The sequence below is a fragment of the Dama dama genome, chromosome 24 (assembly GCF_033118175.1).
Source record: "Dama dama isolate Ldn47 chromosome 24, ASM3311817v1, whole genome shotgun sequence".
Classification (NCBI taxonomy): Eukaryota; Metazoa; Chordata; class Mammalia; order Artiodactyla; family Cervidae; genus Dama; species Dama dama.
This window is the reverse complement of record NC_083704.1, coordinates 62,490,859-62,517,573: the sequence shown is the minus strand read 5'-3', so window position 1 is coordinate 62,517,573 and position 26,715 is coordinate 62,490,859. Positions and strand designations below refer to the sequence as shown.

General features: G+C 57.4%; 1 protein-coding gene across 3 annotated transcripts in view; it reads right to left on the bottom strand.

The window, feature by feature from the left end:
• The window catches only part of NUP210 (nucleoporin 210), an 87,536-nt gene that overhangs the window by 38,229 nt on the left and 22,592 nt on the right, over nucleotides 1-26,715 (bottom strand). For all 3 annotated transcript variants that reach the window (XM_061128973.1, XM_061128975.1, XM_061128974.1), the window contains exons 5-18: nucleotides 24,676-24,826; nucleotides 22,224-22,356; nucleotides 16,777-16,935; nucleotides 16,152-16,220; nucleotides 15,161-15,267; nucleotides 14,101-14,241; nucleotides 13,138-13,275; nucleotides 12,050-12,205; nucleotides 10,128-10,326; nucleotides 6,514-6,659; nucleotides 4,409-4,630; nucleotides 3,748-3,921; nucleotides 725-917; nucleotides 138-244 (exon numbers count right to left, since the gene is read on the bottom strand). In XM_061128973.1, the coding sequence (XP_060984956.1) occupies nucleotides 138-244; nucleotides 725-917; nucleotides 3,748-3,921; nucleotides 4,409-4,630; nucleotides 6,514-6,659; nucleotides 10,128-10,326; nucleotides 12,050-12,205; nucleotides 13,138-13,275; nucleotides 14,101-14,241; nucleotides 15,161-15,267; nucleotides 16,152-16,220; nucleotides 16,777-16,935; nucleotides 22,224-22,356; nucleotides 24,676-24,826 (2,095 nt within the window). The remainder of the gene's footprint in view (nucleotides 1-137; nucleotides 245-724; nucleotides 918-3,747; nucleotides 3,922-4,408; nucleotides 4,631-6,513; nucleotides 6,660-10,127; nucleotides 10,327-12,049; nucleotides 12,206-13,137; nucleotides 13,276-14,100; nucleotides 14,242-15,160; nucleotides 15,268-16,151; nucleotides 16,221-16,776; nucleotides 16,936-22,223; nucleotides 22,357-24,675; nucleotides 24,827-26,715) is intronic.

Genomic DNA, 26,715 nt, shown 5'->3' with positions numbered 1-26,715 from the left:
CACAGGAGGGGAGACTGATGCATGGGGGCCGGCGAGGAGGCGCCCCGGTCAGTGGGCCAGCCTCAGCACCCCGGGAACAGTGGGCAGAGCGTGGGGGACGCGGGAGGACGGCCCGCCCCGGGGGCCCTGATCGGTACCGGCTGCTTCACGCTGGCCGTGTCCAGGTGCGGCTGCTGGTAGCCAGTGGCGGTGGCAGAGATGGCCGTGGTGCCTGAGGCCTGGTGAACCGAAATGGGCTGCAGGCCTGAGCGCGAGAGGGACGCCGCGTCAGATCTGGGCCCGGCTCCCGCCTGTGACGCAGCCCTGCCTTCCCACTAGCTGGTGTGTAGCTTGAAGTCTCCCACCGCCCTGAAATTAGGGGACGGGGTGCACCGTGTGCACCTCTAAGAGTTAAGGGGCCCTGAGCAAGCTTCCCAGAGTGGCTTAGAGGAGCTGGAGGGGACGGCTCAGGGTCTCCAACAGCAGCGTCAGGGGTCTCAGAGCTCGGAGCAGCGGGGTCTGGGTGCCAGCCTGGTCCGTGCACAAGCTGGGCTTTGAGCCCAGCCGCTGTGTGCCCTGAGCTGCTCCCCACCTCCCTCCCAGAGTCCATTCCTCCCTCGCAGACGTGTGAGGACTAAAGGGGAGTCCTGATGCTCCCTGGGCGTCAGTCCTGGACAGAGGGGGTCCTGGCCCCCCATCCGCAGCTGCCCGCCCCTCTCTGCGCCCAGTCGGGGCCGCCACTCACCGTGCAGCTTCTTCTGGCCGTTCCCGTCGTCCCGGGACACCAGCTGCAGGGGCGGGGCGGGCTCGATGCTGGCCAGCGACGGCCTGCTGGACTCCCACTGGATGCTCAGCGAGCTGAAGTTGTCGAACCTGCGGCCCTGCTGGTCGTAGGCGGCCAGGTCCAGCAGCGGGTTGCGGTGGCTGGAGACAGGAACCTGCAAGAAGCCGAGGTCACCCACGTGGCCACACCTTGGCTGGGCAGGCCCGTCCCTGACGCACGGTGCACCTGGTGGGCTCACGGGGGTCCTGGGAGCTTCTGGGGGTGACTCGCTAAGGGATGATCACTACTGCTGCTGTCAAGGTGCCCTTGACAGTCCTACACAACCTGGCGTCCAATCCCAGCCCATGCTCCTCGACGGGGACCTTGGTGATGTCTGAAAACATTTTGGTCATCACGACTGTAGGGGGCCCTACTGGCATCCAGGAGGTAGAGGCCAGGGTGCTGCATAGCGCACAGGATAGTTCCCCCAAGGAGGGAGGATCTGGCCCGAAGCATCGGCAATGCCAAGGCAGGGGGACCAGGCGTCAAGCATGCTTGCAAGTTCCCTGGTCCTGTGAGGCAACAGCAGCCCCAAATTCACAAACGGGGAGGCCGAGGCGACTCAGAGATGCTGAGTCACTCGCCCAGGGTCACACAGGTTCTGGGGTGGACCGTCTGGTCTGAGTTTAAAGCCCACGGGCCTCCCTAGACGCTGTGCAGCCTCATCCCTCTGTGCAGGAGTCGGGCAGCTGGTCCATCTGTGCCCTGGCTCAGCACTCCTGGCCGATGCCCCACTCAGGAGCCCGGGGTCAGGCTGGAGTGCGGCCCCAGTCCGTCACTGTGACAGGTCAGCCCCGTTTCAGCGCCTGGTGTCACCAGTGATTTACTCTGCAAACACGTCCTGGGCGGCCTCTGGCTCCAGAGGGGCATAAAGCGAAACAGACACTGTACCGGCATACACTGCAGGGATCTGTCCTCCTCAGGTCCCTGCGAGGCCACAAATTACAGCGGCCCTGTCTGCCTGGCTGCAGACTCTGCAGTCCCAGGGAGGCTGGATCTCAGGGCAGTTCTCTGTTCAGCAAGACTTACGACACTCAAAAGCCCACGCAGAGCCGTGCTCGCTGCCCCGTCGCCATCTTTCAACCAAGAGATGACCCTGGGCTGACCCTGAGGTCACTGCTGACCGATGGCCAGACATGGCCCACTCGGCGAGCGGCCAGTGCTTACAGACAGGACGGACGCCCGGGGATCTGATTATCTTATTCTCTGAAACTGAGACGGTCTGGCCAGCCCAGAGTGACTGGGGGGCAAGAGCCAGAGCGAGCGCGCTTTTGGAGGGGCATCCTCTCTCCACGCCTGACCCCCTCCCAGCCCTGTCCTCCACGCCTGGGTTCGGGGTCCCCAGGCACATGAGTCTGCAGAGTTAAGAGCAGAGGGTGGCAGGGACACGAGCCTAGAGGGGTGGGGGTCCCCGGCCAACACCGCGCCACTGTCCCCCACTGCCCAGCCCGAGCTGGGCCCCGTTTGAGAACCACAGAGAGGAAGATGAACGCAGGCACGGCTCGGATGCACCAAGCCTTGCGGAACCTGTGTTTTCACAGGTCAGGGGCTTGGAGGTCAGGGGCAGTTTTCCAGCAGCGTCTGTTCACTTTGCATCTCCAGGTCATGTTTTGGTAATTCTCCCAGTGCTTCAGGCTTTTTCATCATTACTGTCTGTATCTGTTAGGGCATCTGTGATCAGGGGCCTTTGAAATTACTACCACAACTCACTTCTGAAAGCTTAGATGGTGGTCAGCGTTGTTTAGCAATAAAGTACTTTTAAAATTCAGGTCTGTATGTGGTTTTCCTTAGCTGTAACACTACCACACACTTGATAGACTCCAGGATAATATAAACATAGCTTTTAAATGCACCGGAGAACCAAGAAGCTCACGTGACTCATTTTATCACAATACTCAAGCTGTTCTGGTGTGTCTAGAACCAAACCCAGGCTATCTCTGACATCTGCCTTCGTGCAAATTCTACAGCGTGAGGATGTCAAGTGCCTGGGGGTAGGCGTTGGGGGAGAGCAAACCAGAGGAGGAAATACTGCGGAGGCCCTTGTTACCGTTGTTTAGATGCTCTGTCACTGCGACCCCACGGACTGAAATCCACCAGGCGCATCTGTCCATGGGATTCTTCAGGCAAGAATACTGGAGTGAGTTGCCATTTCCTTCTCCAGGGGATCTTCCCAACCCAGGGATCAAATCTGCATCTCCTGCAGCTCCTGCATTGCAGGCAGATTCTTTACCACTGAGCCACCGGGGAAGCCTGGGGACACTCATTAGATGGGGTCTAAGGCTGAGGAAGGCCCTCCCAGAAGGTAACGTGTGAGTGAAGAGCCGAGAGGCCGGAGAGGGCCTGGGCGTTCAGAAGGAGACCACTCCAGTCAGGGAACAGCAAGCCAGACCACAGCGCCACCCCAGGTCCGAGAGGGGACGGTGGTGGGGCGGGGAAGGTGACGGGCGGTCCTGGGGCCTACGGGCCTCAGGAGGCAGGGGTGTGAGTCTAGCTCTCACTCGGGCGCAGAGGAAGCCGCAGCAGGACGGAAGCAGGGAGCAAGGTGAGACGCCTAAGCCACCCTCTGAGTGCCTATGTGTGTGCAATTCCCCTTATGCTCTTAGTGACCCCAGAGGCCGCTGTCACCCCATGTCACTCAAAGGAGGTGGACGCACGCGAGCCAGATCGGGGCTGGGCCTGCCGCCCTGAGCTGCCCCCCAGCTCCAGCTTCACAGTGGACCCAGCAGGCTGGGCCTTCCCAGAGCCCGGACTTTCACACGTTGCTCTTGCCACAGTGGGTGGGAGCGGCGGCTGAGTCTGGCGTTGGAGAGGTCCCCTTTCTCCTGACACTGCCACAGCACAGGTCCCGGGCACCCCACGGCACCCCCAGGCAAGTGCCCACCGGGCAGAACGGGTGTGCTGACGAGGGTCAGCATCGGCGTCGCCGGGCCCTCAGAGGCACTCACCACCTGCTTATTCTGCTGCAGCAGCGGGCAGGACAGGTCCAGCTGGGGGCTGGCGTAGACAGGCGTCAGCGTGAGCCGGGAGGGCGGCGCGCACACGAACTTCACCACGGCGGGCTCCAGCGCCGGGAAGGGGTTGGTGACGCTGGGCTTGTTCCCCACCGTCAGGGCGATGACCTGATGGGGCAGAAGACGCATTGCACACCCCAGCTCTGAGTCCCCACTCCACTGGGAGCCCCTGGACTCGGGGTGCTGTTATGCAGAATGGGGACGGCGGTGATAACCCATCCCAAGGGCTTAGAACACTCCAGTGATACGTGCATGGGACACAGACAGACCTTCTGGCGGGGGCCCCCTGCAAACAGAACAGAACTGGGCCTGCTCCAAGAGGAGGGTCAGGGGATGCCATGCAGCTTTGCAGGACTAGCCAGCACGTATCAGGGTCCTGCCCCCTGCTTGGCCCCCCTGGTGTTCACTCAGCCACCCCACTGCCCTGGTCCTCAGTCTACCTGCCTGTGGAATGGGTGCGACCGCCACAGCTGTGTCTTAGGACTACCTTGAGGATTAGACAAAATGAGGACGGGAGGCACAGCAGGGTACCCAGGGATATGACTTTCCATCCCTCCTCTGGACAAGGTAGGCCTGGGGGTGGCTGCCTTCTCACCTGTTCACCCAAGACCTGGCAAGTCACGAGGATCCAGTGTTGCTGGTAATTCCGGGAGGCAGGGGGCCCAAAGAGAGCCAGACTGATGCTGTCCGCGTCCTCTGAGGTGACATTGCGGAAGAACTTGGAAGGCTCCAGGACCCAGGGTCTGGGACCACCCTCAAAGAGCATCTCCTTCGAGGAGCCAAGGGTCACCAAGGCAACAGAGGAGGGGTCCACAGCCTGCGGGAGAAAGCAGAAGAGTCGGCGTGTCTCTGCGAGGAGCAGGCCTGCCGGGCCGGGGCTCGCTATCTGGTCTTTGCCCTATGTGGTGCTCACGGCCCTGCCAGGGAGGATCTGTTCGGGTGTCCATCTCCCCTCCTGGCCTACGGGCTCCATGAAAGGAAGGGCATGTCTGTTTTCCTCCCATATCTGTAGTGTGATCTCAACCACGTGAGAAATGAAAAACCATGTAGAAAAATGTAAAATATTTTAAGAAGAGCAAATTACAGCTACCCTGGATACTATTTCTCTGTCGTCTCATCAGCAAAAATCAAAAGTCTGAGTACACACACTGCTGATGAGTCTGTGGCAACACACGCACTTTATTTTTTTACTTTTCAGCTGTGCCAGGTCTTGGCTGCAGCACGTGGGGTCTTTAGCTCTGACTCGTGGGATTTAGTTCTCCGACCAGGGGTCGAATCCAGGGATCGATGCCCTGCATTGGGAGCACACAGTCTCAGCCATCGGACCACCAGGGAAGTCCTAAACACATACTCTTTTATAAAAGGAAGCTGTCTTTTTGAGATATAATTGACATATAACATTACATGAGCTTCATTAGTACAGGATAGTGATTTGATATTTGCATAGATAATCACCACAGTACATCTGGTCAACAGCTGTCACCACACAAAGTTACAAATGTTTTTTTCTCGTGATGAGAAGAACTTTTAAGATCTACTCTCTCAGCAACTTTCAAACACAGTATTATTGAGAAATGTGTTCTCATATTCTGCTGGGGAAGATAGGAAAATGGCACAACCCCAACAGAGGGAAATTCAGCAATGTCTGCTAAAATCACAGTGTCTGCTAAAATCACAGGCCTATTTATCCCTTGTCCGAGCAGTATTCACTCTAGGAATGGACTCGGAAGATAGGGCTCCATGAATATGCTAACTGCAGGCACAGAACTACACACTGCAGCATTATTTTTTAAGAGGGGAAAGCGTGGGAACAGCCCAAACACCCATCAGCAGGGTGGTAAACTGTGGTCTATCTTTATGACCAAATAGCAAGCAAAGACCTTCCCATGTGTATGTGAAGAGATCTGCAAGTTATCTTCTTTGTTTTTCAAGTAAAGGAGCAAGGTGCAGGACAAGATGTAGAGCCTAGTACCTTTTGAGGACAGAGGAACAGGCAAAAAAAACCCCACACGTAACTATGTGTGGTGATGGGCGTTGAGTAGATTCATGGTGATCGTTTCACAGTACAGACAGGTATCAAGTCACTGTGCTTCACGAATGAAACTAACACAGCATTATCTGTCAATTACATCTCAACAGGAAATCCAAAACAGCCCTTGGCTGTTGTCTGCCCTGCATCAGACACTGCCCAGGGCTAGGGCTTCAGAGATGACGGTTTCTAATGTCCCTGAGCTTGCTTCTAGTGGGGCAGGAGGAGAAGGAAACATACCCTAAACCAACAGGCCTGCTTGGGTCTGTGTGAGGCTGCATGACCCCACCTGGGAGGAGGGGCCAGGCCTTTCTTGCCCACACGTCAACTACTAACCCTGCTGAGCATCCGCTACCTCCCAGGCACAGTTCTCGGTCCATTTCGTTTTGCTCAAACCCTCCTCCTCACTAAGGCAGGTGCTATGTTAGCCCCATTTTACAGGCAAGGAAACTGAGGCCCTGAGAAATTAAACCAAAGTGGCAGAGTTGGTGCGGGACCTGGATTCAGACTCGGGAGTTGGTGTCACAGCAAAGGCAGCATGCTCTGAGCAGGAACACACTTCATGCCTTCTGCACGCGTGTGCACTGGGGTCCCAGACGCTGACGCTCACCTGGTGTCAGGTGGGGGGGGGGCACGTCCAGAGGGGAGCGGAGGGCGGGCCCCGGGCTCACCTTGAGGGGCAGGTAGGCGGCGATGGTGACGCGGGCGCTCAGGTGCACGTGGCCATGCCGGTAGCTGACGAGCAGCGCGGTGTAGCCCTGGGCCTCCGCCCTCACTGTGACGCCGCTGCAGTGGTCAGGCCCCGGCCGCAGCCTGCCTGCAACGGGAGCAGCAGAGGTCAGCGAGCACGCGCCTCTGTCAGGGGAGACCCGACGGGCTGGCACCCTCTTTCACGCCAGGCTTGATATGAATCTAATTTTTTTAACTTACCATTTTCAAGTATAATTCTCATTCCAAAAAGCATACGCACATCATAAGCATACAGCTCACCACTTCTCCCGGCAGACTGAACATGCCCTGTTTCTAGGCCCGGGATGAAGTACCAGCATGACCTGCACCTCCCCGTGCCCCTCCCCAGAGGGAAACCACTGCTCGCCGACTTCTAAGAGCAGAGCCGGATCCTGCTGGCCTTGGAACTAAAACAAAGGGAACTGCGGGCAGAAGTCCTTGGTAACCGGCTCTCTCCCGCTCAGTACTGGCGGAATCACTCAGAGTATTTTCTGGGCTCTCTGTTCTATTTCCCTGGCCTCTAAGTCTGTGCAACCGCCACTCTGATTCAATTACTATAACTTATAATAAGGACTTTCCCAGGTGGCTCAGTGGTAAAGAATCCACCTGCCAAGCAGGAGATGTGGGTTTGATCCCTGGGTCGGGAAGATCCCCTGAAGAAGGAAATGACAACCCACTCCAGGGTTCTTGCCTGGGAAATCCCATAGAAAAAGGAGCCTGGCGGGCTACAGTCCACAGGGTCACAAAGAGTCGGACACGACTCGGCGACTAATCAACAGCAACCTGTAATAAGTCCTGAAAATGGGAAGAATGAGCTCTCGAAGTTTGTTCTTTTTTCAGCATCACTTTGGCTATTCTGGATCTTTGGGATTCCACACAAACATTATTTTTCCACATTCATTTTACTCCTGAGAGGTTTTTTTGGTGGAATCGTTACGGTTTTCACATATTAAGACTGGATCATATTAAGACTGCAAACGGATACACTTATATCTTCCTTTCCAGTTTGGGTGTCTTTTATTTCCTTTTCTTGCCCAATAGCTCTGGCTAGGACTTCCGCTATCACGTTGAAGTGGTGACAGCAGGCAACCTTATCTTGTTCCGGATCTTAGGGTAAAGGTTTTCAGCCATTTACCACGGAGTCTGATGTCAGCTGTGGGTTTTCATATAGGGCTTTTATTAAGTTCGTGGAGTTTCCTTCTATTTCCAGTTTGTAGACTGATTTTATCATGAAGAGGTTTTGAGATTTGTCCACTGATTTCTCTGCCTCCATTGAGATAATGATGCAGTTTTCTTCCTCTGTTTTGCTAACGCGGTGTATCATGTTGATATTAGACTGTTGAGACACTGCCTTCCAGGAGTACATCCCACCTGGGGCTGGCGTTTAGCCCTTCTAACGTGCCTTTGGCTGTGCGGGGCCATGAGGACGCACTGAGTTGCCAAGAGCACGAGCGGCATTTCTCTGGGGATGCATGTCAGCATTTCTATTGGCAGGCCACAGACAGCAGGATTTCTTCTCTGGTCCTTATTGCCTGGGAGCGTCTATGCTCAGCGTCATCACTTTCGCCAACCATCCTTCCCTAAATGGCTGTGTTGACTCACGCTGCCACCAGCAGCTGCATGACATCCCCCGCCAATCCGCGGTATTTTCCACCTGTTTGAAAAAAAGCCATTCTGGTGGTATTTTACAGTTTTTTTCCCCCAAACATTTAGAAAGAATGATGCGGTGAGGCTGCACACCCCGCCCCTTAGATCCCACAGCGAACATTCATTTCTGCTCCTCTGGCTTCCTGTCTACCCACCCCCTTCACCCCCAACAGTCCGTCCCACAGGTTATGCATCTAAAAGTGAGCCTCAAGCATCGGTGCGCTTCATCCTGGACGCCTTTGCACACACGTAACTACAGGTCCGTATTTCTTTAGGTTCTTTTCCCCCTAAGGTGGATGTGCACAGGGTGAGGTGCACAGATCTGGAGGAGAGCCCGTCGGCAGTTCTGACAGAGGCAGCGCTGGGACCAGGACCGTGGACCCCAGCCCTGTCCTTTCTCCTCGGTCCCCCCGAGCTCGTGGCTGCAGCCCGTGGACGCCCCTCCGGGACGTGTAGGGGTGGGATGGGGCAGTGGGCCCCTCTCCTGCCGTCGGGAGGACGGGCCTCTTCCTTCTGTGCTGACGCTTTGCTGCTGTTCAGTCGCTCAGTCGTCCAGCTGTTTGTGACCCCGTGGACGGCAGCCCACCAGGCTCCTCTGTCCATGGGATTCTCCAGGCAAGAGTACTGGAGTGGGTCGCCGTTTCCTCCTCCAGGGGATCTTCCTGACTCAGGGATCGAACGCAGGTCTCCCGCGTCTCCTGCTTTGGCAACCAGATCCTGAGCCACTGAACCACCTGGGAAGGCCATGCTGATGTCTGCCTCCCCACTAAACAGTGGCTTCTCTGAAGACACAGAACCCATAAGGCCTGGTTTCCCCTGGACAGTCTGAGAAGATGCAACTGCAGCTACGGGGTGATGTCCCGGGACGTTCCATGACATCCGAGCAGCTTTGCCTTCAAACAGCTCTGTGAATGACCACAACCCCGGTGACCCCAGAGACGAGCCTACAAACACCTCTGACTGCCAAGTTTCCTAAACCCTGCCAAGATCCAGGGGTCACTCCCCTGCTCAGAAACCAGCGGTGGCCCCCAGTCCTGGCCACTTTGAGGTCAATGTACCCCAAAGCCCCAGTGATGCAGGGTTTGACAGGTTCTGCAACCTCAGGCCACAACCTCAGTGACCCATAGGCGTGCCCACAATCACTGCTCCCCACCCCTCTCACCCTGCCCGGGGTGTACTCACCCTCAGGCGTGGTTTGCATCACCTGCAACCCTAGGGGACTCCTGGGCCGACACCCCAAGGAGGCCCCGTTTCCCGGGCACTAAGGCTCTGGGTGGGTGTTGCACACACCCAGCCTCCCATTCCATCCTGAGGACCTGGCTTTGGGCCCTCGGGGGACCCTGGGCAGTGACATGGCCGCGATCTCTCTGTCCAACACGTGGCTGACCACAGCCCCCCTCCCAGAGCGGCTCTGACATCTGGTGAGGTCATGCACGCCAAGTGCACGCAGCACACCCGGCAGGAATGACACCACCACCAGCATCACCACCGACTTCACCACCCAGCCCTCAGGGGGCCTGGTTCCAACGGCCCTGGAGGGGCAGACCATCGGGTCACAAAGGTGTTGCGATTCTGTCACTCATCAGAACCCCTACGGACAGTGTATTCCGAGTACCCGCCACATTCCACGTACCGCGAAGGGCACCACGACAGGAGAGTCTACTTAGGATGACGCCCATTTTAGAGGTGTGGAAACTGAGGCTCAGAAAGCTGAGCGACATGCAGGCCACACGTCAGAAAGGTGCAGAGCAGACCGTAGCTGGGGGTGGACAGGGGACAAACACCATTTCTCAGGCTGTGACCCCTCCACTGACTCAGCTCCTGACAGGAATCTGCGCAACCCACGCTGAGAACCCAGGTCATCGGCGGTGACCCTGCCAGTCGGCGGCCGCTCACAGCGCTGCGTTACCTGGGAGTGGCTGGAACACGCCCTGGTTCTCCACCTCCACCACCAAGTCAAAGTGGGAGCAGTCGCTCAGGGTGACCACGTCGTCAGCCCCGCCCGGCATGAGGCCATGGATCCTGAGGGGCAGCTCCAGGCTCTGGCCCACGCGGGCCTCCACTGGGCACGGGGCGAACTCCATGCCGCTGGGCTCGATCACGTACACCTGCAGGACAGGGTTGGGGGGTACGGTCAGCCAGCTACACAGAGGAGGAAGAGCCGCTGCTCAGCTTTGATTCCTGCGTGTGGGCACTCAGGACCCACTAGTGAGAAGCCTGAGCTTGGGCGACATGATGCTTTGTGCAGGGGGCAGAGAGACGTTCCGGGCAGAGATGCAGACAAGGCTTCCCTGGGAAGGTGACATATGAGCTTGACCTGGGAGCATGTCAGAGATGGCCAGACCCAGTCTGGCTGAAGAGACGGTCTATGCAAAGGCCCTGAGGCATGTACAGCTCAGCACGTCGAAGGGAGGTAAAGAAGAGGGGAGCACAGGGTGAGAGGCGTCACGGGCATCAACACCGAACAAAACTGCCCAGATGCCAGGGTCTGTTCCAAGAACCGCACAAGTTCTCCCCATCCTCCCAGCCTCCTTGTCAAGAAGGTCACCAGTGTCTCTGCCTGATAAGGACCCTGCTGTGGGGGTTGAGAGCCTGCCCGGCTGCAGCAGGGTGAGTCTGGGCCAGGCAGGCAGCCCCGGAGGCCAGGCTCCGACCACTACAGACACTGCGGGGCTGTGTGCAGGCTCTGGGCTCAGCGGCGGGTGGGCGGGGCACATTCTCTGAGATGAATCGGCCTGCGGCCACAGGAGGGACTCGCTACTCACAGATCACCCTAACAGTTGGAGCATCCGCTACAGCTAAGCTGTTTCGGTTACAACCCTCCTTACATGAGAGCCTGGGCCTCCCAGGAGGCGCTAGTGGTAAAGAACCCGCCTGCCAGTGCAGGAGACACAAGAGAAACAGGTTTGACCCCTGAGTTGGGAAAATCCCCTGGAGGAAGGCGTGGCAACCCACTCCAGTATTCTTGCCTGGAGAATCTCATGGACAGAGGAGTCTGGTGGGCTACAGTCCATGGGGTCGCACAGAGTCGGACATGATAGAAATAACTTAGCACGCACACAAGACTTAGACGGATCCTTAGGTAGGTGTGTGTGAACGGAAATAAAAAGAGGAGGATAACCTGTGCGTTAATGTCCCAAATAATGTAGAAGGTTGGGACTGGACACGCTATGTATGCAGCTTCCATTTTGGCCCTAAATGGAGTGATAAAAGCAGCTGAGATCAGGGTCAGGCAGTCAGGAATGCGCTGGGGTCAGAAGGCCACCAGGTGGGGCTGTCCAGGGCTCGGCTGCAGGGGGTCACGCCCACCTTCGGCCATCACTGAGTTGGTCCCACGTCACTTGGGATGGACGCCAGGTGTAGGGTCCCCATGGTGGGGACTCCTGACTCGGATCTGAACAGGAACCAGAGGAAAGGAGCAGGCTAGTCTCTTGGGGTCTGGGGGCTTCCTCTCCCTATTAATTTACAACCCAGGACCCAGCAGCCTTTCTGACGCAGAGTCCTAGCCTTCGGGTCAGAGGGCCTTCTAGAAGGACTCCTCTGAGTATCTCGTGTTTCTGAATCCTCTGACCTCCCTTCAGAATCCCGGTGGTCCCACCCCTGCCAGGTGTGGGATGGGATGGCTGTCTCCCGGGTCTGTCCGTGAGCTCAGGGGCCAGGCTGGACCTGACCCCCGACCCCCCTCACCACAATCCCAGCCAAGCTTTCTGACCCCTGACCCTCCTCACCACAATCCCAGCCAAGGTTTCTGAACTAAGCCTGAGGCTGGTTAAGACAGTGGCTCTGATCACTCCCCGAGCCGCCCTGTGACAGCCCTGACCCAGGCCTCACCTTCATCTCACCGAAATGCAGCGGGTTCTGCACGTCGTGTGCCTGGATCACACTGACCCCCGTGTCACTGCCTGTGGTCATCACGCCCTTGACAGTGACCGTGGCCACCACAGAGCTCGACGAGGACCAGCTGAAGTTCCCGCTGCCACCGTGGGCCTGGGGAGGGAAGGCATTACCGGTCAGCCCACCTGCCCTGCCCTGCCATCCCTCTCTCTCTCACACCCCTGCTCACACGCGTTGGCACTGCGTCACCGCGTGGAGACACAAGGCATCAGCCAACGTCCGGCTGGCACTGCCCGCACCCCTTGCTCTCCCCACCCTGTCTCCTTCTGGTCCTCGTATTCCACGGACCTCTGACTGGCACACACGTGTATGCACACACCCCTGACAGTGGCCCCAGGACCCAGGGGCACCTCCCGAGCTCAGGCTGCAGCGGGAAGACCCCAGCCACAGAGTCGTGACGTCCCTGCCCCTCCTGCACACACTCTGCCCGCTCCAGCCATCTGCCGTGAAGTCAAGGACGGCCCAGCGGCCTCTGCATCAGGGGCCGGGAAGGTGACACAGCTGAGGGAAGAGACAGCGGGTCCCAGAGCACACGCAGGACACCTGTCCTCACTGCAGGCAGACAGCGGGGTGGACGGAGGGCGGCCCCCACAAACCCCAGCCCCAAAAGGCCCTGGGCCCTGCCACTAACGCTGGGGGACACGTGAACTTCAGAGACCAAGAACACCAGGCATGCGAGGGAGTTGGAGACGTCTCCCCTGTCAGTTCCAAGGTTTTCTCTAAAGATATTTACACTGCTTCCAGAAAACAATTATTTTTACAAAAAATAAAAACCACATGTGAAAGTTAAATCAATGATCCGGACTTTCTACCTCGTGATTTCTTTTCTATTTTTCAAGGTTTTTTCCTAATTGCCAAAATACCCTGCTGTGATAGAAAACCTTGGAAGATACAGAAAGCATAAAGACTTTGATTTCAAATTCTTTTAACCAATAGATGGTAATTTAACACAAACAGAATGGAGTTCAAGCCTCAACACATGGAAACACCCAAAGAAAGTCACCCAGACAGGGCCTCCCACTTACCTTTATCGTGTACTGATAGGCGCCTGCCTTTGGTTGCCATGGAAACGTCAAGATGCTCGGATGAAGGGTGATGGGGCTGTGGATTTCTACCTCCTGCTGGTTCCACACAGGCACCCGTAATGTGTGGACCCCTCCATCCTGCAAGGGGGCGAGGGAGACACACACCAACATGACAACCAGACCCCGCCCCTCCCCTCAGACTGTGGGGGAGTGGGAAGGAAGACGCCGGGTACCCTGCAGCCTTCTTTGTCTCCATGGAGACGGCTTTCGGTGGCTCTTCAACCGCCACTCAAGTCAGCACTGCTTGACTGCATCCTCATGGCACTCCTGCCGGGATGGTCGTGGTTATCCCCACTTTACGGATGGGGAAACCGAGGCATGGGACATGAAAGCCACTTGCCCAGAGCCCCCAGAGCAGAAGTGGCCGCTTCGGTAGGAATCTCTGCCTGGTCCCCAGGCCACAGCGGCCTCCGCCAGGCCCAGGAGAGGTATAGTAGGGAGATGAGAAGCCCTACACCAAGCTTCCCATCAGTAGAATCTGCTCCCACCGAAACCGACTGGCCTTTCAAAAACAGGTGGGAATTTTAAAACTCTGAAGGACCCAAAACAGCCAAAGAAACACTCATGGGTCCCAGTTAGTGCAGAGCTGGACACACGGGCCGAACACTGCTCCCGACAAGGGTTGCTAAACCCAGTCCCAGAGGTGAGGGCTCACTTTTTCAGGAGCCAGCAAGGGGCAGAGGAAGAGGGGCTCTGGTCCACCGCAGGGACAGAGGACAGGGGACAGGGAAGGGCCAAAGCCCCCACCCCTGATGCCCCTGGGAGCCTAGAGCGGAAGGGACCCCCACGGCACCCGTGACAGCACTGAACTCTCGGGGCCCCAACTCCTCCAGCTCACGTCCACCCTGGGTGACAATTCTGCCTGCAGAGGGCCCGGGGTGGCCCAGGGAGGTGCCAACTTGCCTGGTCCACCACAGAGGTGAGGGCCGCCTCGATGACTGTCTGGCCCCTCTTTGTCGCCCTGACGTGATGGTACGACCCATTCTGGGAAGAAGCCAGCACCTCAAAGAACTCCACAGGGAGCACAGTTTCAATGCGGATGTTCTGGAAGGCAACGCAGGCTGGTGAGAGGAGATTCTGGGACAACTCGGGGAAGTCAGGATGCGGAGAAGAAGCCACGTGGCCCCCAAAGAGTAGTCAGGCCAGCCTGATGAGCTGCACAAAGCCCGGGATCTGTGCTCTGAGCCCCAAGCCTCAGTCCCTCCCAGGCTGTCCTCCGTGTGTTACCCGATAAGCCGGCGCTCAGGAGCGCGAAGCCACAGTTGGCACTCAGACCCCGTGGTCCCAACAAGGAAACCAGCAAATACAAAGAACGACAACAGAATCCCTTAGCGCTAACTTCCCCCCAAAATGGTGATGGAGCGAGTCTAGTAACACAAAGAAGGCAGTGGCTTCTACCAAAAGGCTGAAGGGAAACTTCAGACCCCATGAGGAAGGTCTGGATATTCTCAGGATCCTGGGAATTGCTCACAAAGGAACAAATGCGGCCAAGATGCCTCTCTGTCCGCCCGTTTGTGTGAAGCTGTTTTCAGAACCAGGAAGCTACTGGGCTTGGCCTCAGTCAAGAGGCCTATGGACAGTTCAAAGGCATTTCTGGCCCTGAGCTGCTGTAGGGCTGGGAAGGAAGGATTCTCAGTGGTGAGGTCCCTGGGCTAACAAGGAGGAGCAGGAGGGCAGATGGGAGACGCCACCCCCGCCACCATCACCGCCTCTGTGACCCTGCTGCCTGCGGCCTCCTCTCCCTGCTCCAACTGATGGGAGTGCGGCCTTAGGGTGCAGACTCACAGGGCCCTGAGATGCCCGAGGAACCCCATGACAGGGTTTCCCAGGGATCCAGCAGTACCGTAAGAAGCACCCCAACTCAGCCCGCCTGCTGGGGGGCCCAGTGATTTGAGGAGGCTCTTCAGGGACCTGCTCCAGGAGATGTACCCCTACACCCCCACCAGGCTCGAGGGGGACTCACATCCGACAGGTAGACCTTGTTACCAGACTTGTCCAGCACTTCGACAGTGATTTCATATGGGCGGCCGGTCTCAAGCACCCACCTGCCACCCGGGTGGACCGTGAACCCTGTGGAAGAGGCAGGGGTACAGAGCCTCAGCACTGGGGTCACAGGGGCCTGCGCCTCAGGAAGAGGGTAAACCAGGCCCCGTGAGCACGGGGCCACGGCCACTCCCCTGCTCGCGTCCCAGGGAAGGACCAGCGCCCGTGATTGGCAGCTCTAACGCCCACAGCAGGCCTGAGCGCTCAGAACCCGAGCTGCCCTCACAGGCCCCTGGGCCAAACCTGAACATTCGCTCCTGGTGGCTCCAGGGCCCATTCAAGCTTGACCCTATCCACGGTGGGCCCAGCTCTGACCCACAGTGAGCCTGCACCCTGAATCCACAGTAGGTCTGCACCCTGAATCCACAGTAGGTCTGCACTCTGAGTGCACAGTAGGGCTACACTCTGAGTACACAGTGAGCCTGCACGCTGAATCCACAGTAGGACTGCACCCTGACTCCACAGTAGGTCTACACTCTGAATACTACCCCTGGGCAGTTCCTGGGCCCTGGCTATGCTCCTCTGGATCCTCTGTGGCTCAGAATTCCTCCCCTCCTCTCTAGGCCTCCAGCCCTCCCCTCCTTCCCTCCAAGACATCTTGCCCGCGTCCGCAGCCATGATGCAGTCTGGGCAGAGCCCAGGTGTAAAGCCAGGAGACAGAGCCCTCCCCACTTGACTCTATCCTGCTTCCCTCCCTGAAGAGCAGGTTACCGGCTGGACTTTGGCCCACCCTCCCTCCGCTTGTCCTGTACACAGACAGGGGAAGGACTGGGGGTCAGGGTGGGAGCTGATGGCCCAGGCCTCCCAGCCGGCAGATCTGGCCAAAGTGAGGCCATTGTCTGGGGGGCTGTTGCTTTTACCTGACTCTTTACCTCCTGGAATCCCAGACAACCCAGGACGCGCACACTCACCTAGGTACCCGGGCTCCACCACGTAGATTGTGCTGTTGGGTAACCGGGATGCTCCCTGCATGCGGATGCCTGGATTTTGAATTAAGGCGCAATGAACCGGCTGGCAGGCTTTGGTTTGGCTCCTGCGGCTCCCTCATTATCAACATCACGCAGGCAGAAGCAAGGATGGAAGGGCCTCTGCCTGAGGCCCTGCAGAACACAGGTCTTTTCCAGGATCAGTGGCCATAGGGCACTTTCTCCACTCAAAAGGGGGCCTCAACAGGGACCCTGGAGACCACCTGGGCCACGTGAACAAGTCCGGGACACATGACAACCCACACGCTGGTGTGGGAACAGCCTAGGCTAGGCCCCTTGGATGAGACCAGAGACAGTTCCAGAGGCAGGGAGGGGGCTCAGCCCCAGCCACCGCCTCCATCTCAGAGCCTCTCCAAGAAGTCCTGCACCGAGGTGAGCCATTCTGCTCAGACACCGTGCTATTTTGGTCCTTTTTGATTTTCAGACCTTGAGGGAGAACAGGGCTATTTTTAGCCTCGCCAAGGTTTCAGGGAGAAAAGTGACTTGACTTCCAAACAGCACATCTGTGCAGGACACACAGGTGCGGGCGCGCCATCTGGGAAAAGGATACTCTTGTGGCCGAGGACCAGGCTACTCTGTCCCAGCTGCATGGCAGTGACCGTTGACGTGTCCTGGGCCAAGACCGCCACAGGCTGGCCTGGGGCTCCCTCTGGGTCCCAGACGTTGTTCAGAAGCTGTAGCTCGTACTGATCGGAGGGCATTGGGAGTTCTGGCCACCCAGAAACAGGGATGAGCAAAGCAGGCAGAGAGAACCAAGACAGGAAATGTTAAAAGTCAATGTCACTCTCCCCCACACCCCCACCACTGCAATCCCTGGACCCTACTGTCAGTACAGATGCTTGATTTTTTTTTTTTTTGCCTAATTCTTTTCAACACTTTAAATTTTAATAGTATTCTCCATGCCTATGGACAAAGCTGACACTCTCCATGAATTTTCAGAGGCAATCAGTTTTCTGTGGATGCCACGAGCAGCTTTTTTTTCTTTTTTTTAATTAAGCACAGCCTCTGACTCAAACTGCCAGTGTCTGGCAGGATACCAACATCAGAGCCTTTTCCGTTTGCCACAGAAGTAAGTGACGCTGCTTCTGCAATGAGGGGCCCAGGGCAGGGCTCACTGGACCTGGCCATCTTCCGGGGGTCTGCAAAGAGATGCTGGTCTGTGGTGCCCCGTTGGGTTTCAAGAGATGGGTCTATAATTTGCAAAGAATTCTCTCTGTTGCTGTCCTGACCATCCGTTGGTGTTCTTCTCTGTGTCACATCGTGGAAGAGAACTCACCCAATCTGGGCCAAAAAGGAAAACAATTTCCCTGGGAAATAATGGGTTCTGCAAACCCATGACCTCGGGGTCTGACCTTCTGAGTCCTGTGGGTAGCGCCCACCAGCACTTTCAAATTGACCGAGAAGTGGGACCACTGCGCTAGGGGTTTCATGTGCACCTCACCCTGTTTTATCCTATGACGCCCCTGGAACCCTCACGTGAGCATTGGGGGACCTGCAGAAATCAAGACTGGAAGCTTGCTAGGGGCCCCTCAGCGGCGGGCAGCAGACCTGGGATGCAGACCACAGCGAGCAGGACCACTGGGACACATCCTCTGCCCCGCCTCTAGGACTTCCTATCAGATAGCCCACGCACAGAGCCTGTGTGTGAGGCCCCACTCCAGCCCTCCAGAGAGGGACCACAGTCAGCTTCCCTGCTCACCACCGCGTCCCAGGCGGGGGCTGCCCCGGGAGGCACCCAGGACAAGGATCCGAGAGGTGTTTCAACCAGAACATCCTCCAGAATTCCCAGGAACTCTGGAAGAGGAGAGGCCAACGTGCCCATCTCCTGCCCTGGGGTACCGGTTGTGTGTTCCACTAAGTCCCCAGGAATTTGCCCTGGAGCAGAGGGTTCTCAAAGTGTGTTCCCTGGACCATCAGCGTCACCTGGGAAGCTGCAAATAATTGGCCCCAGCCCAGGCCTGCTGAACCAAACTCAGGGAGCGGGGAGGAGCGGGGGGCGGGGCAGGGAGGAGACTGCAGGGGAGAGACCAGCACAGGCCCGGCAGGGAATTCCGACACGCCTGGAACGGAGAAGCCCTTCCGGTCCACACGGCCCACTTCTGGTCCACACGGCCGAGCGGTGGCTGAGACGCTTGCAAGTGATGCACCCAGGGACCAGACCACAGCTGCAGTGCATGGAGGGCTGTTGCAGTTGTTCAGTCACTCAGCTGTGTCCGGGTCTTTTGTGACCCCATACACTACAGCCTGCCAGGCTCCTCTATCCATGGGATTTCCCAGGCAAGAATACTGGAGTGGGGTGTCATTTCCTTCTTCAGGAGATCTTCCCCACCCAGGGATCAAACCTGTGTCACCTGCATCAGCAGGCAGATTCTTTACCACTGAGCCACCAGGGAAGCCCCGCATCGAGGAAACGTCATAACAAAAGAATAACGCAACACTGCCCACTGAGCAAAATCGCTTGGTGCTACTTTAGAACCACTAGTTTCCTCCCCTGTTTAAGGTCCTCCAAATGAAAAAGGCCCTTTTTGGGAAATAAGCTGACTCTGGAAGGATCTTGCACAACAAGATGTAACCCTATTTACAAAGCCCTAAGACAACGAACATCAGGGGCTTGTCTGCTGAACCTCTTCAGCACCTCCTGTATTGCAGGACCTCGCTACTTGTCAGAGGTACTGAGCAGGGGACGCTTTGCGGACATGAAAGGTGCCTGTCCATCCACAGACAGAGGAAGTTGCTCCTGGGCCACAGCCCGACCCAGCTACCCCCAAGGGCATGGGACCAGCCCCAAGGCTGCCCTTCTGTGGGCAGGAGGGCAGCCGGTCTCTGACCGCTCTCAACCCTGGCTGATCCTCCAGAGGTGCTTCTGATCTCCAGAACCCGCACCCCCACCCCGTGTAGGGATGACCACAGAGCTCCTGGGGAGGTGGGTCCGAGCCCAGGACGAGGAGAAGCACACAGCCCTGCCTCTGAGCCCAGCCCTGCAGGTAGCCTAGCGTACACTCGCTCTGGGCAGCCACAGCTCAGGCTGTACTGGGTCCTTTAACAGCCTCTTCTTGGACTCAGGAACCCCTGCTCCACACCCATCCATCTTCCAACCTCAGCCCGATTTACCCCAGGAATTTCCAGCATTCCTGTCACTGAGGTCTCCTTAGACACCCCGTTCCTCAGCCAGCACGTCCTCCCCACGTCTTGTTCTCATAATGTGGTTACTGCGCCAGGCGAGCCTGCGACACCAGCATCATGCATGAGGACCAAGCAGGGACTCACAGACACCCCTCTGCCAGGCCCCTCGCCCCCTCCACCTGCCCCACTGCAGGCTGTCACTGGAGCCCCAGGTGGGTGGGCCCTGGGCCGCCCCCCGACCGCTTCAGTCTCCCCCCAGTAGTGCCCACAGACAGAGCAGGGGTTCCATAAACAAACAGGCTCGTGAGAAAGCAAGCCAGCACTCAGCAGAGAAGGGAATGGCTGCCCACTCCAGGATTCTCACCAGGAGAACCCCATGGGCAGAGTACATGGCGCGTGGGGTTGCAGAGAGTCGGACGTGACTGAGTGACTAACACGGTCACTTAATCGTCACTTAACGAGAGGCTGGCGGACGTCGGGGAATGAAAGCAGGACAGAAAAGAAGGAGCATTATATTTTGAAGGAAGAAAGACTGAAAGAAAACGTGAAGATGAATTTGGGGTAACTGCCCTCTGGGTGTCCTTCTCTGAGCCTTCTGAGGGACATCAAACAAAACAGGGGCTCTCTGAAATCCAGGTCCCCTGTCACGACGCTGTCCCCCTGACTTTCCTGCCTGGCAGTCCGTTAAAAATGACAGCAATGTGAATTCTGTGTCAATTAAAAACAACCCATCCAAAAAAAAAAAAAAATGGACAATTTCATTTCCACCCAGATGTCTTGTTCACAGTGGCCCAGTGCTGGCTCCTCCCCCGTCTGTTCTCCCCAAGCATCTGTCTGGAAGGCACGCCAGCCCAGCGCCTGGTGCCATCAATCATGCAGGTGTGTTTATTTTTAGAGGCATTTTCCATCTCATTACCCTACAGATGCAAGGGAGGCAGCTTAACTACTTCCCCTCCGGGGCTAACTTTCCTGGGTTCCATTCTTTGATTTCTACCGGAGGTCAGTGACCAAGCCCAAAAGTCCTCTGGGTGTCTTGGGATGCGCTGTCCGTCAGACACTGAAGGGTAAGCTGTGGAGTCCACTTTATTAAATCTCCCCCAACATCCCTGGTGGGGGCGCACCTCTCCACCCTCATCCACCCCTGCAAAGAGGCCACCCACCCTGCCCTGAGAGGCCAGAGAGCCGTTCTCTCGCTCCCCGAGGGCCGCGACACCTCGATCCTGCAGGCATGGTATTATAGGCAAAGGACTGACAGCTTTGCAACTATCAGGCATCTGTGCCTCATCTGTAAAACAGGGTAGTATTGAAACCCACGTCACAGCGTTGTCGGGTCATAACATGAAAAGCACAACACCCAGGAACGCTCCCCACGGTCAGACGCCTCCAGACCGCCTCCATCTGGTCACAAGGCGCTTCTTGACAGTGCTCAGGGGAAGGCAGTATTGTCAAGAACCCCCCAGGTGCCCTCTGGCCTTTCAACCTGTTCCCACGGCGTTCACCTTGAGGACTCAGGAGCAGGATCTGGAGAACTCCACCCCTGAGCCATCTCCCCTTCAAGAGTCCCAGGAGTCCTAAATCTGGGGTGCACGCCAGCCTCTGGGCAGGACCCCACCCAGCTTTGTACACACCTCCCTCCACGTTGCCACACGCAGAAGAGCCAGACATTAAGCGCCGAGCGCTCGGGGATGCCCAGGACCCCCAGGCTCGTGCCCTTCCGCAGGGCACCCTGGGTGGGAGAGAGCTGGACCCTGAGGCAGGGGAGGCCGTCCTCGCTCTGAGGCCTCCCCAGGCCTGCAGAGCCTGCCCCACGGCGATGACGGACCAGACCCCCCGCCCCGATCTGCAGACCCGGCTGTGGAACAGACCCAGGCTGCTCCGACGCTGGAGCAGCTACAGGCTTCTTACCTGCTGCCCTGCCTCACAGACAGGATGCCAGCACCCGGGGGAGGGGCCTGCCCGGCACGCCTCGCAGCCCGCAGCCACGAGCCTGGACGCCCTGGGCTCTGACCGCGAAATGTGTGTAAACTAAACAAAATGATGATGATGATGACGGCTTGGTGATGCATTAAGAACACTCACCACCAAGAATGCATCACACGTACACAGCGCTTTAGCGTTTCCGGCACAAATCCACGTGCACTCATCCATCGTGCCCTCGACATAGGCAGAGAGGCCACGAGGGCTCCGGCAGAGACCCTGAGCCCTAAAGCGGGGCAGTGCCTCGTCCAGGCCGCCGGACGTCAGTGCCAGACCAGGAACGAAACCCAGTCCGGCAGAAGCTCGTGGCTTCTGACATTCTTCAAACAAAGGGATATAAACCCCCAAGGATCGAAAGCAGGATCTCAAGATGTTTGTTCACCTCTGCTCACAGAGGCACTATTTATAATAGCCAAGAGGCAGAAGAAACCAAGTGTCCATCAACGGATGACTGTCCAAAATGTGGTCCATACAGACAGTAGACGAGTACTCAGCCTTGAGAAGGAGGGACATGTGACACCTGCTGCAATGCGGATGGGCCTGGAGGGTGATCGGTGAGGTAAGCCGGCCACAAAAGGGCAGACGCTACATGATTCCACTTAGGTGAGGTCCCGAGAGCACTCAGATTCATAGAGACGGAGAGTACAACGGTGCTTGTCAGGGGCTGGAGAAGGGGGCTAGGGAGTTAGTGCTTAACGGGCTCAGAGCTTCAGTTTGGGAAGACGAGGAAGTGCTGGAGGTGATGGTGGCAATGGCTATACAACAATGTGTTGATAAATGTAATCAACATCACAAAAATGCACACTTAAAGAATAGTTGAAACGGCAAGTTCCACGTCACGCCTATCTCACCACGATAAAAAGGGTGCCTGAGTGCGGCGCTGAGCAGGGGACCCACCTGTAATTTTCCCTTGCCTGATCTTCTGCACCCTGTAGCGGATGGATGTCCCCACCAAGAGGTAGACGTCGTAAGCCGGGTTCAGAAGGATGTTCTCCAAGATCAGCAGCCTGACCTCCGCGGGCTGGACGTTCTAGCATGAGGAAGAGAGGGAAGGGGAGGTGAGCCCGAGTCGGGGTCGGTGTGGGCAAGAGGCAGAACCTCTAGAGCGCTTCAGTCTGTTCACTGAAGGCAGGGGAGGCTGAGAACACAGGGCAACACCTCGGGACGCCCCAGACCCCAGGGAGCCCTGTGGCAGAGGGGCAGGCGTTCAGAGCTCACTGCCAAAATACAGCGAGCACGGCACTTCATAGTGGGCAGCGTGCAGGCCAGTCTTAAACAGTAAGAAGTACACGGAGAATGAGGAGCCAGGAGTGACGGCTGGGGAGACAGGGGCTCGGGGGCTCCACGCAAGAGCTCCAGAGGCCGGGGAGGTGGGGCGCCCGCAGGCAAGCCCGAGGAGGAACAGCTGCGCTCTGACAAGCGCCCCCCGTTCAGGCCACCCCCGCCAGCCCAACCCTCATCCCCACCCAGACTGCCTCCTCGGGAAGCATCATGACAGGCTGGACTCGGGGGCAGACCACCCGTATGGAGCCCAGGGCGCCCCCGGGTGATCAGACTCCATGGGGCCTGCACTTTCCACTGTCCTGGAGCTGTTCGTCACCCCGCGAGTTGGGGAAAATGGAGGGGAAAGCAAGGGGTCCTTGTCCACAGAAATGCAGACGTGTTCCCTGGAGGACGAGCGGTGGTCATCCCTGGATGCGGGCCAGTTCTGCACCTGTCTGTAGATCTCTTCGGATTTTCTACTGAACCAGTTCTGACATGTTACACGCGTCCTCACTGAATAGGAAGTTAAGGTTCCCATTCCAGGTGGACACAGGAAGACCCTGCGCTCACCACCTCCCACGGAGACGCTGCGTCTACAGCTACATATGCAACAATTTCCTCTAAAAAGAAACCCAAAAAGCTGGTAGGGCAACCCCTTCACACGGGACAAACAGCAGGGAAACCACGTCAAAGCGACGAGGATCCCGGGACAGTCTCATCATAAACCTCACCCCTCGGGACAGTCTCATCATAAACCTCACCCCTCGCAGAGACCACATTCACGGGGAACCCAAACCCGGGGCTTCTCCCCAAGGAGCGAAGGGTTCGTATGTCACATCAGGCCCCCCGCCTTTTAAGACCAGCGCCTGAGAGATGTGCCCCCAAAACATCTGGTCTTAAAGACCAGACAGTAGCCCCCGATCTCTGCAGCTAGAGAAAATCCCACACAGCAGTGAGAGGCAGCACAGCCAGAAATCAACACATGCAGTTATGGAAAAAAAGACCAGAGGGGCTGTGGGGACTGGCAGACATCCCTGAAGGGCCCGGCTGTGCAGAAACATCCGCCCAGGGCCCAGAGCAGGCGCAGCCCGTGGAAAGTGCCCAGGGAATTCTCTGGTGGTCCAGTGGGTTAGGACTCAGCACTTTGGCTGTCGAGGGCATGGGTTCAGTCCCTGGTTGGGGAACTAATATCCCGCAAGCCATGTGGTGGGACCAAAATAGCAGAAAGGAAGGAAGGAAAGAAGGAAGGAAGAAACAGGATGCCCAGATGTGATGGGACAGAGACACATCGCCCATTGAACTCATGCCCACCAGCGGACCCTCGCTCGGCCATGCCCCGGAGCTCAGACCCGCCCCCACCCCGCCCCCAGCGCCCCAGTTCTCATGTCTCCACCCGGCTTTGTAACTACCACCCAGGAAACACGCCAGATCACCGCATGCTGGGGCTGAGGTGGGGTGCTGAGCTCCTGGGTCCCACAGGACTGTTACTGTTGGAGAGACCGTTCCTGGCAGGACCCCACCCCAGGGCACTGCACAGTCAGCAGATCAACACGCCCAGCCTTCCTGGGAAAGAGGCCGGTTGGCCTGCCCTGAGGGGCCCCCAGAGAGCTCTGGGAGGGTGGGCGCGGGGGCGGCACACCCCAGCCTGTCGAGCCCACCTGCTCTTACAGAAGGGGAGGAGCACCCATCTCCGGGGCCCTGACTTTGGCAGCTGCTACCGGATGACATGTCTCCATGCCCGGCTCTGGTGCCCAGACACGGGTCCTCAGGTTCCACGGGACCAGAACCAGCTGAGAAAGCTCTTAACCAGCTACCACCCCCAGCGCACAGCAGGAGGCAGCGCACCCCGGAGCCGATCTTTCTGGAAAGCAGCCAGCGGTTGGGGCCTTGGGGGCTCAAGGCCGGGGCCCAGGGTGAATGGAGGAACCGCCTTGGGAGTGCAGCGCTGGCGGCGCCGGCTCCCCGGCCACCTGCCCCCAAGCGCGGCTCACAGCAGACCCCGGCCCCGGCAGGGCACCCCCTCCGCTAGCAGGCGCGCCGGGGCCGTGCGTCCAGACCCCCCCGAGCCCGGGCCGCCCGCGCCCACCTTGTACGCGGCCTCCCGGATGCGCGCCTTGAGCTTGGAGCTGCCCGTCTTCAGCCCGGACACCAGGACGGTGTCGCCCTGCTCGGCCGCCTTCTCCATCTCTGAGATGTGCGAGGGGGGGATGTAGGTGGACTCCAGGAATGTCAGGATGCTGGAAAAGGAGCGCGAGCTCAGCCCTGACGCGTGGAACCAGGAGCCTCGCACGCATCCCTCTAGGTGCCTCCTCTGCGTGCTGCCAGGCGCCACAGAAATGACCCTAGGGTGTTGCCTAGAAAACCGTCCCCAGAACGTCCTGCCTCAGAACTTCCAGCGTCCCCCCGGAAACACCCAGGCTTTCAGGCCCTGGACTGGCCCTTGGTCTGCATGGAGCCTGGGAACCTGCATTTTATAAACCTCCAGCTGTGACTGTGATCAAAGGTGGCACTGAAATTTGAGGACTGCCCACTTAGCTGAGGGCTTCCCTGGCGGCTCATGTGGTAAAGAAACTTCCTGCAATGCAGGAGACCTGGGTTTGACCCCTGGGTCGGGAAGGTCCCCTGGAGGAGGAGATGGCAACCCCCCCTCCCCTCCCCCACCCCGCCACAGTGTTTTTGCCTGGAGAATCCCATGGACAGAGGAGCCTGGTGGGCTACAGTCCACGGAGCTGCAAAGAGTTGGACACGACTGACCGACTTTCACTCACTCAGTCAACTTTATGAAAAGCTTTGGTCTCAGGGCGTGAAAGGTAAGCCCCAGGACCAGAGGCCCAGCCAGGGCTCCCCACTAGCCCCAGTCTCCTCACCCTGGCCAGCTCCTGCGTCTGGGAAATGGTTCAGTGATGACCCCTCAAGTGTCAGGAACAAGGGATCACATTGCTTCCTACCCTAATCCTGCGGTTAGGCTGTGGGAAGAAGGGAGGGAGAATTCGGGATGGGGTGGGACCCCCAGAGAGCAGGCTGGTGAGTGGGGCCAGCCTGAATCTTTCCTGACAGCCTGAGATCTATAAATAAGCCCCCCGTTCCGCCCGAAGGAGAGCAGTCAGACATGTTCATTCTCCCCAAGATCTGCCGAGCACTGCGGTGATTCATTTCCTCATTTCATGAGGTATTGCATGCTGAAATTTTTTTCTTTGCATACAGAAAAGCTTTGGTTCTTTTTTTATTTATCATTTTTTATTTTTTAGAGGATAGTTACTTAACAACATTGTGATGGTTTTCGCCATACATCCACATGAGTCAGCCGTAGCTATCCACACGCCCCCTCCCTCTTGGACCCCCCTCCCGTCTCCCTCCCCACCACACACCTCTAGATTGTCACAGAACACCAGGTTTGGGTTCCCTGCATCTTGCATCATACTCCCAGTGCCTATCGTATATGCTACGTCACTTCAGTAGTGTCGTTTCTGTGACTGTCTGTGCCTCTATGGACTGTAGCCCACCAGGCGCCTCTGTTCATGGGATTCTCCAGGCAAGAATACTGGAGGGGGTTGTCATCTCCTTCTCCAGGGGATCTTCCCCACCCAGGGATGGAAGCCACGTCTCTTACATCTCCTGCACTGGCAGGCGGGTTCTTTGCCTCTAGCGCCACCTGGGAAGCCAAAGAAAACTGGAGCGGATTGCCGTGTCCTTCTCCAGGGGATCTTCCCGACCCAGGGATGGAAGCCGGGTCTCCTGCATTGCAGGCAGATTCTGTACAGTCTGAGCCACCAGGTACATCTGTGCATGTTTCACTGCAATTCTCTCAAATCATCCCGCCCTCCTCTTCTCCCCCGTGCCTACAAGCCTGTCCTTTATGTTTGTCTCCTTTTCTGCCCTACTTGTAGGATCATCAGTACCATCTTTCTAGATTCCATATATATATGCGTTAATAGATGGTATTTGTCTTTCTCTTTCTGACTTACTTCACTCTGTATAATAGGCTCTAGGTTCATCCACCTCATTAGAACTGACTCAAATGCGTTCCTTTCTACAGCTGAGTAATATTCCCTTGTGTGTATGTACCACAACTTCCTTATCCATTCCTCTGTTGATGGACATCTAGGTTGCTTCTATACCCTAGCTA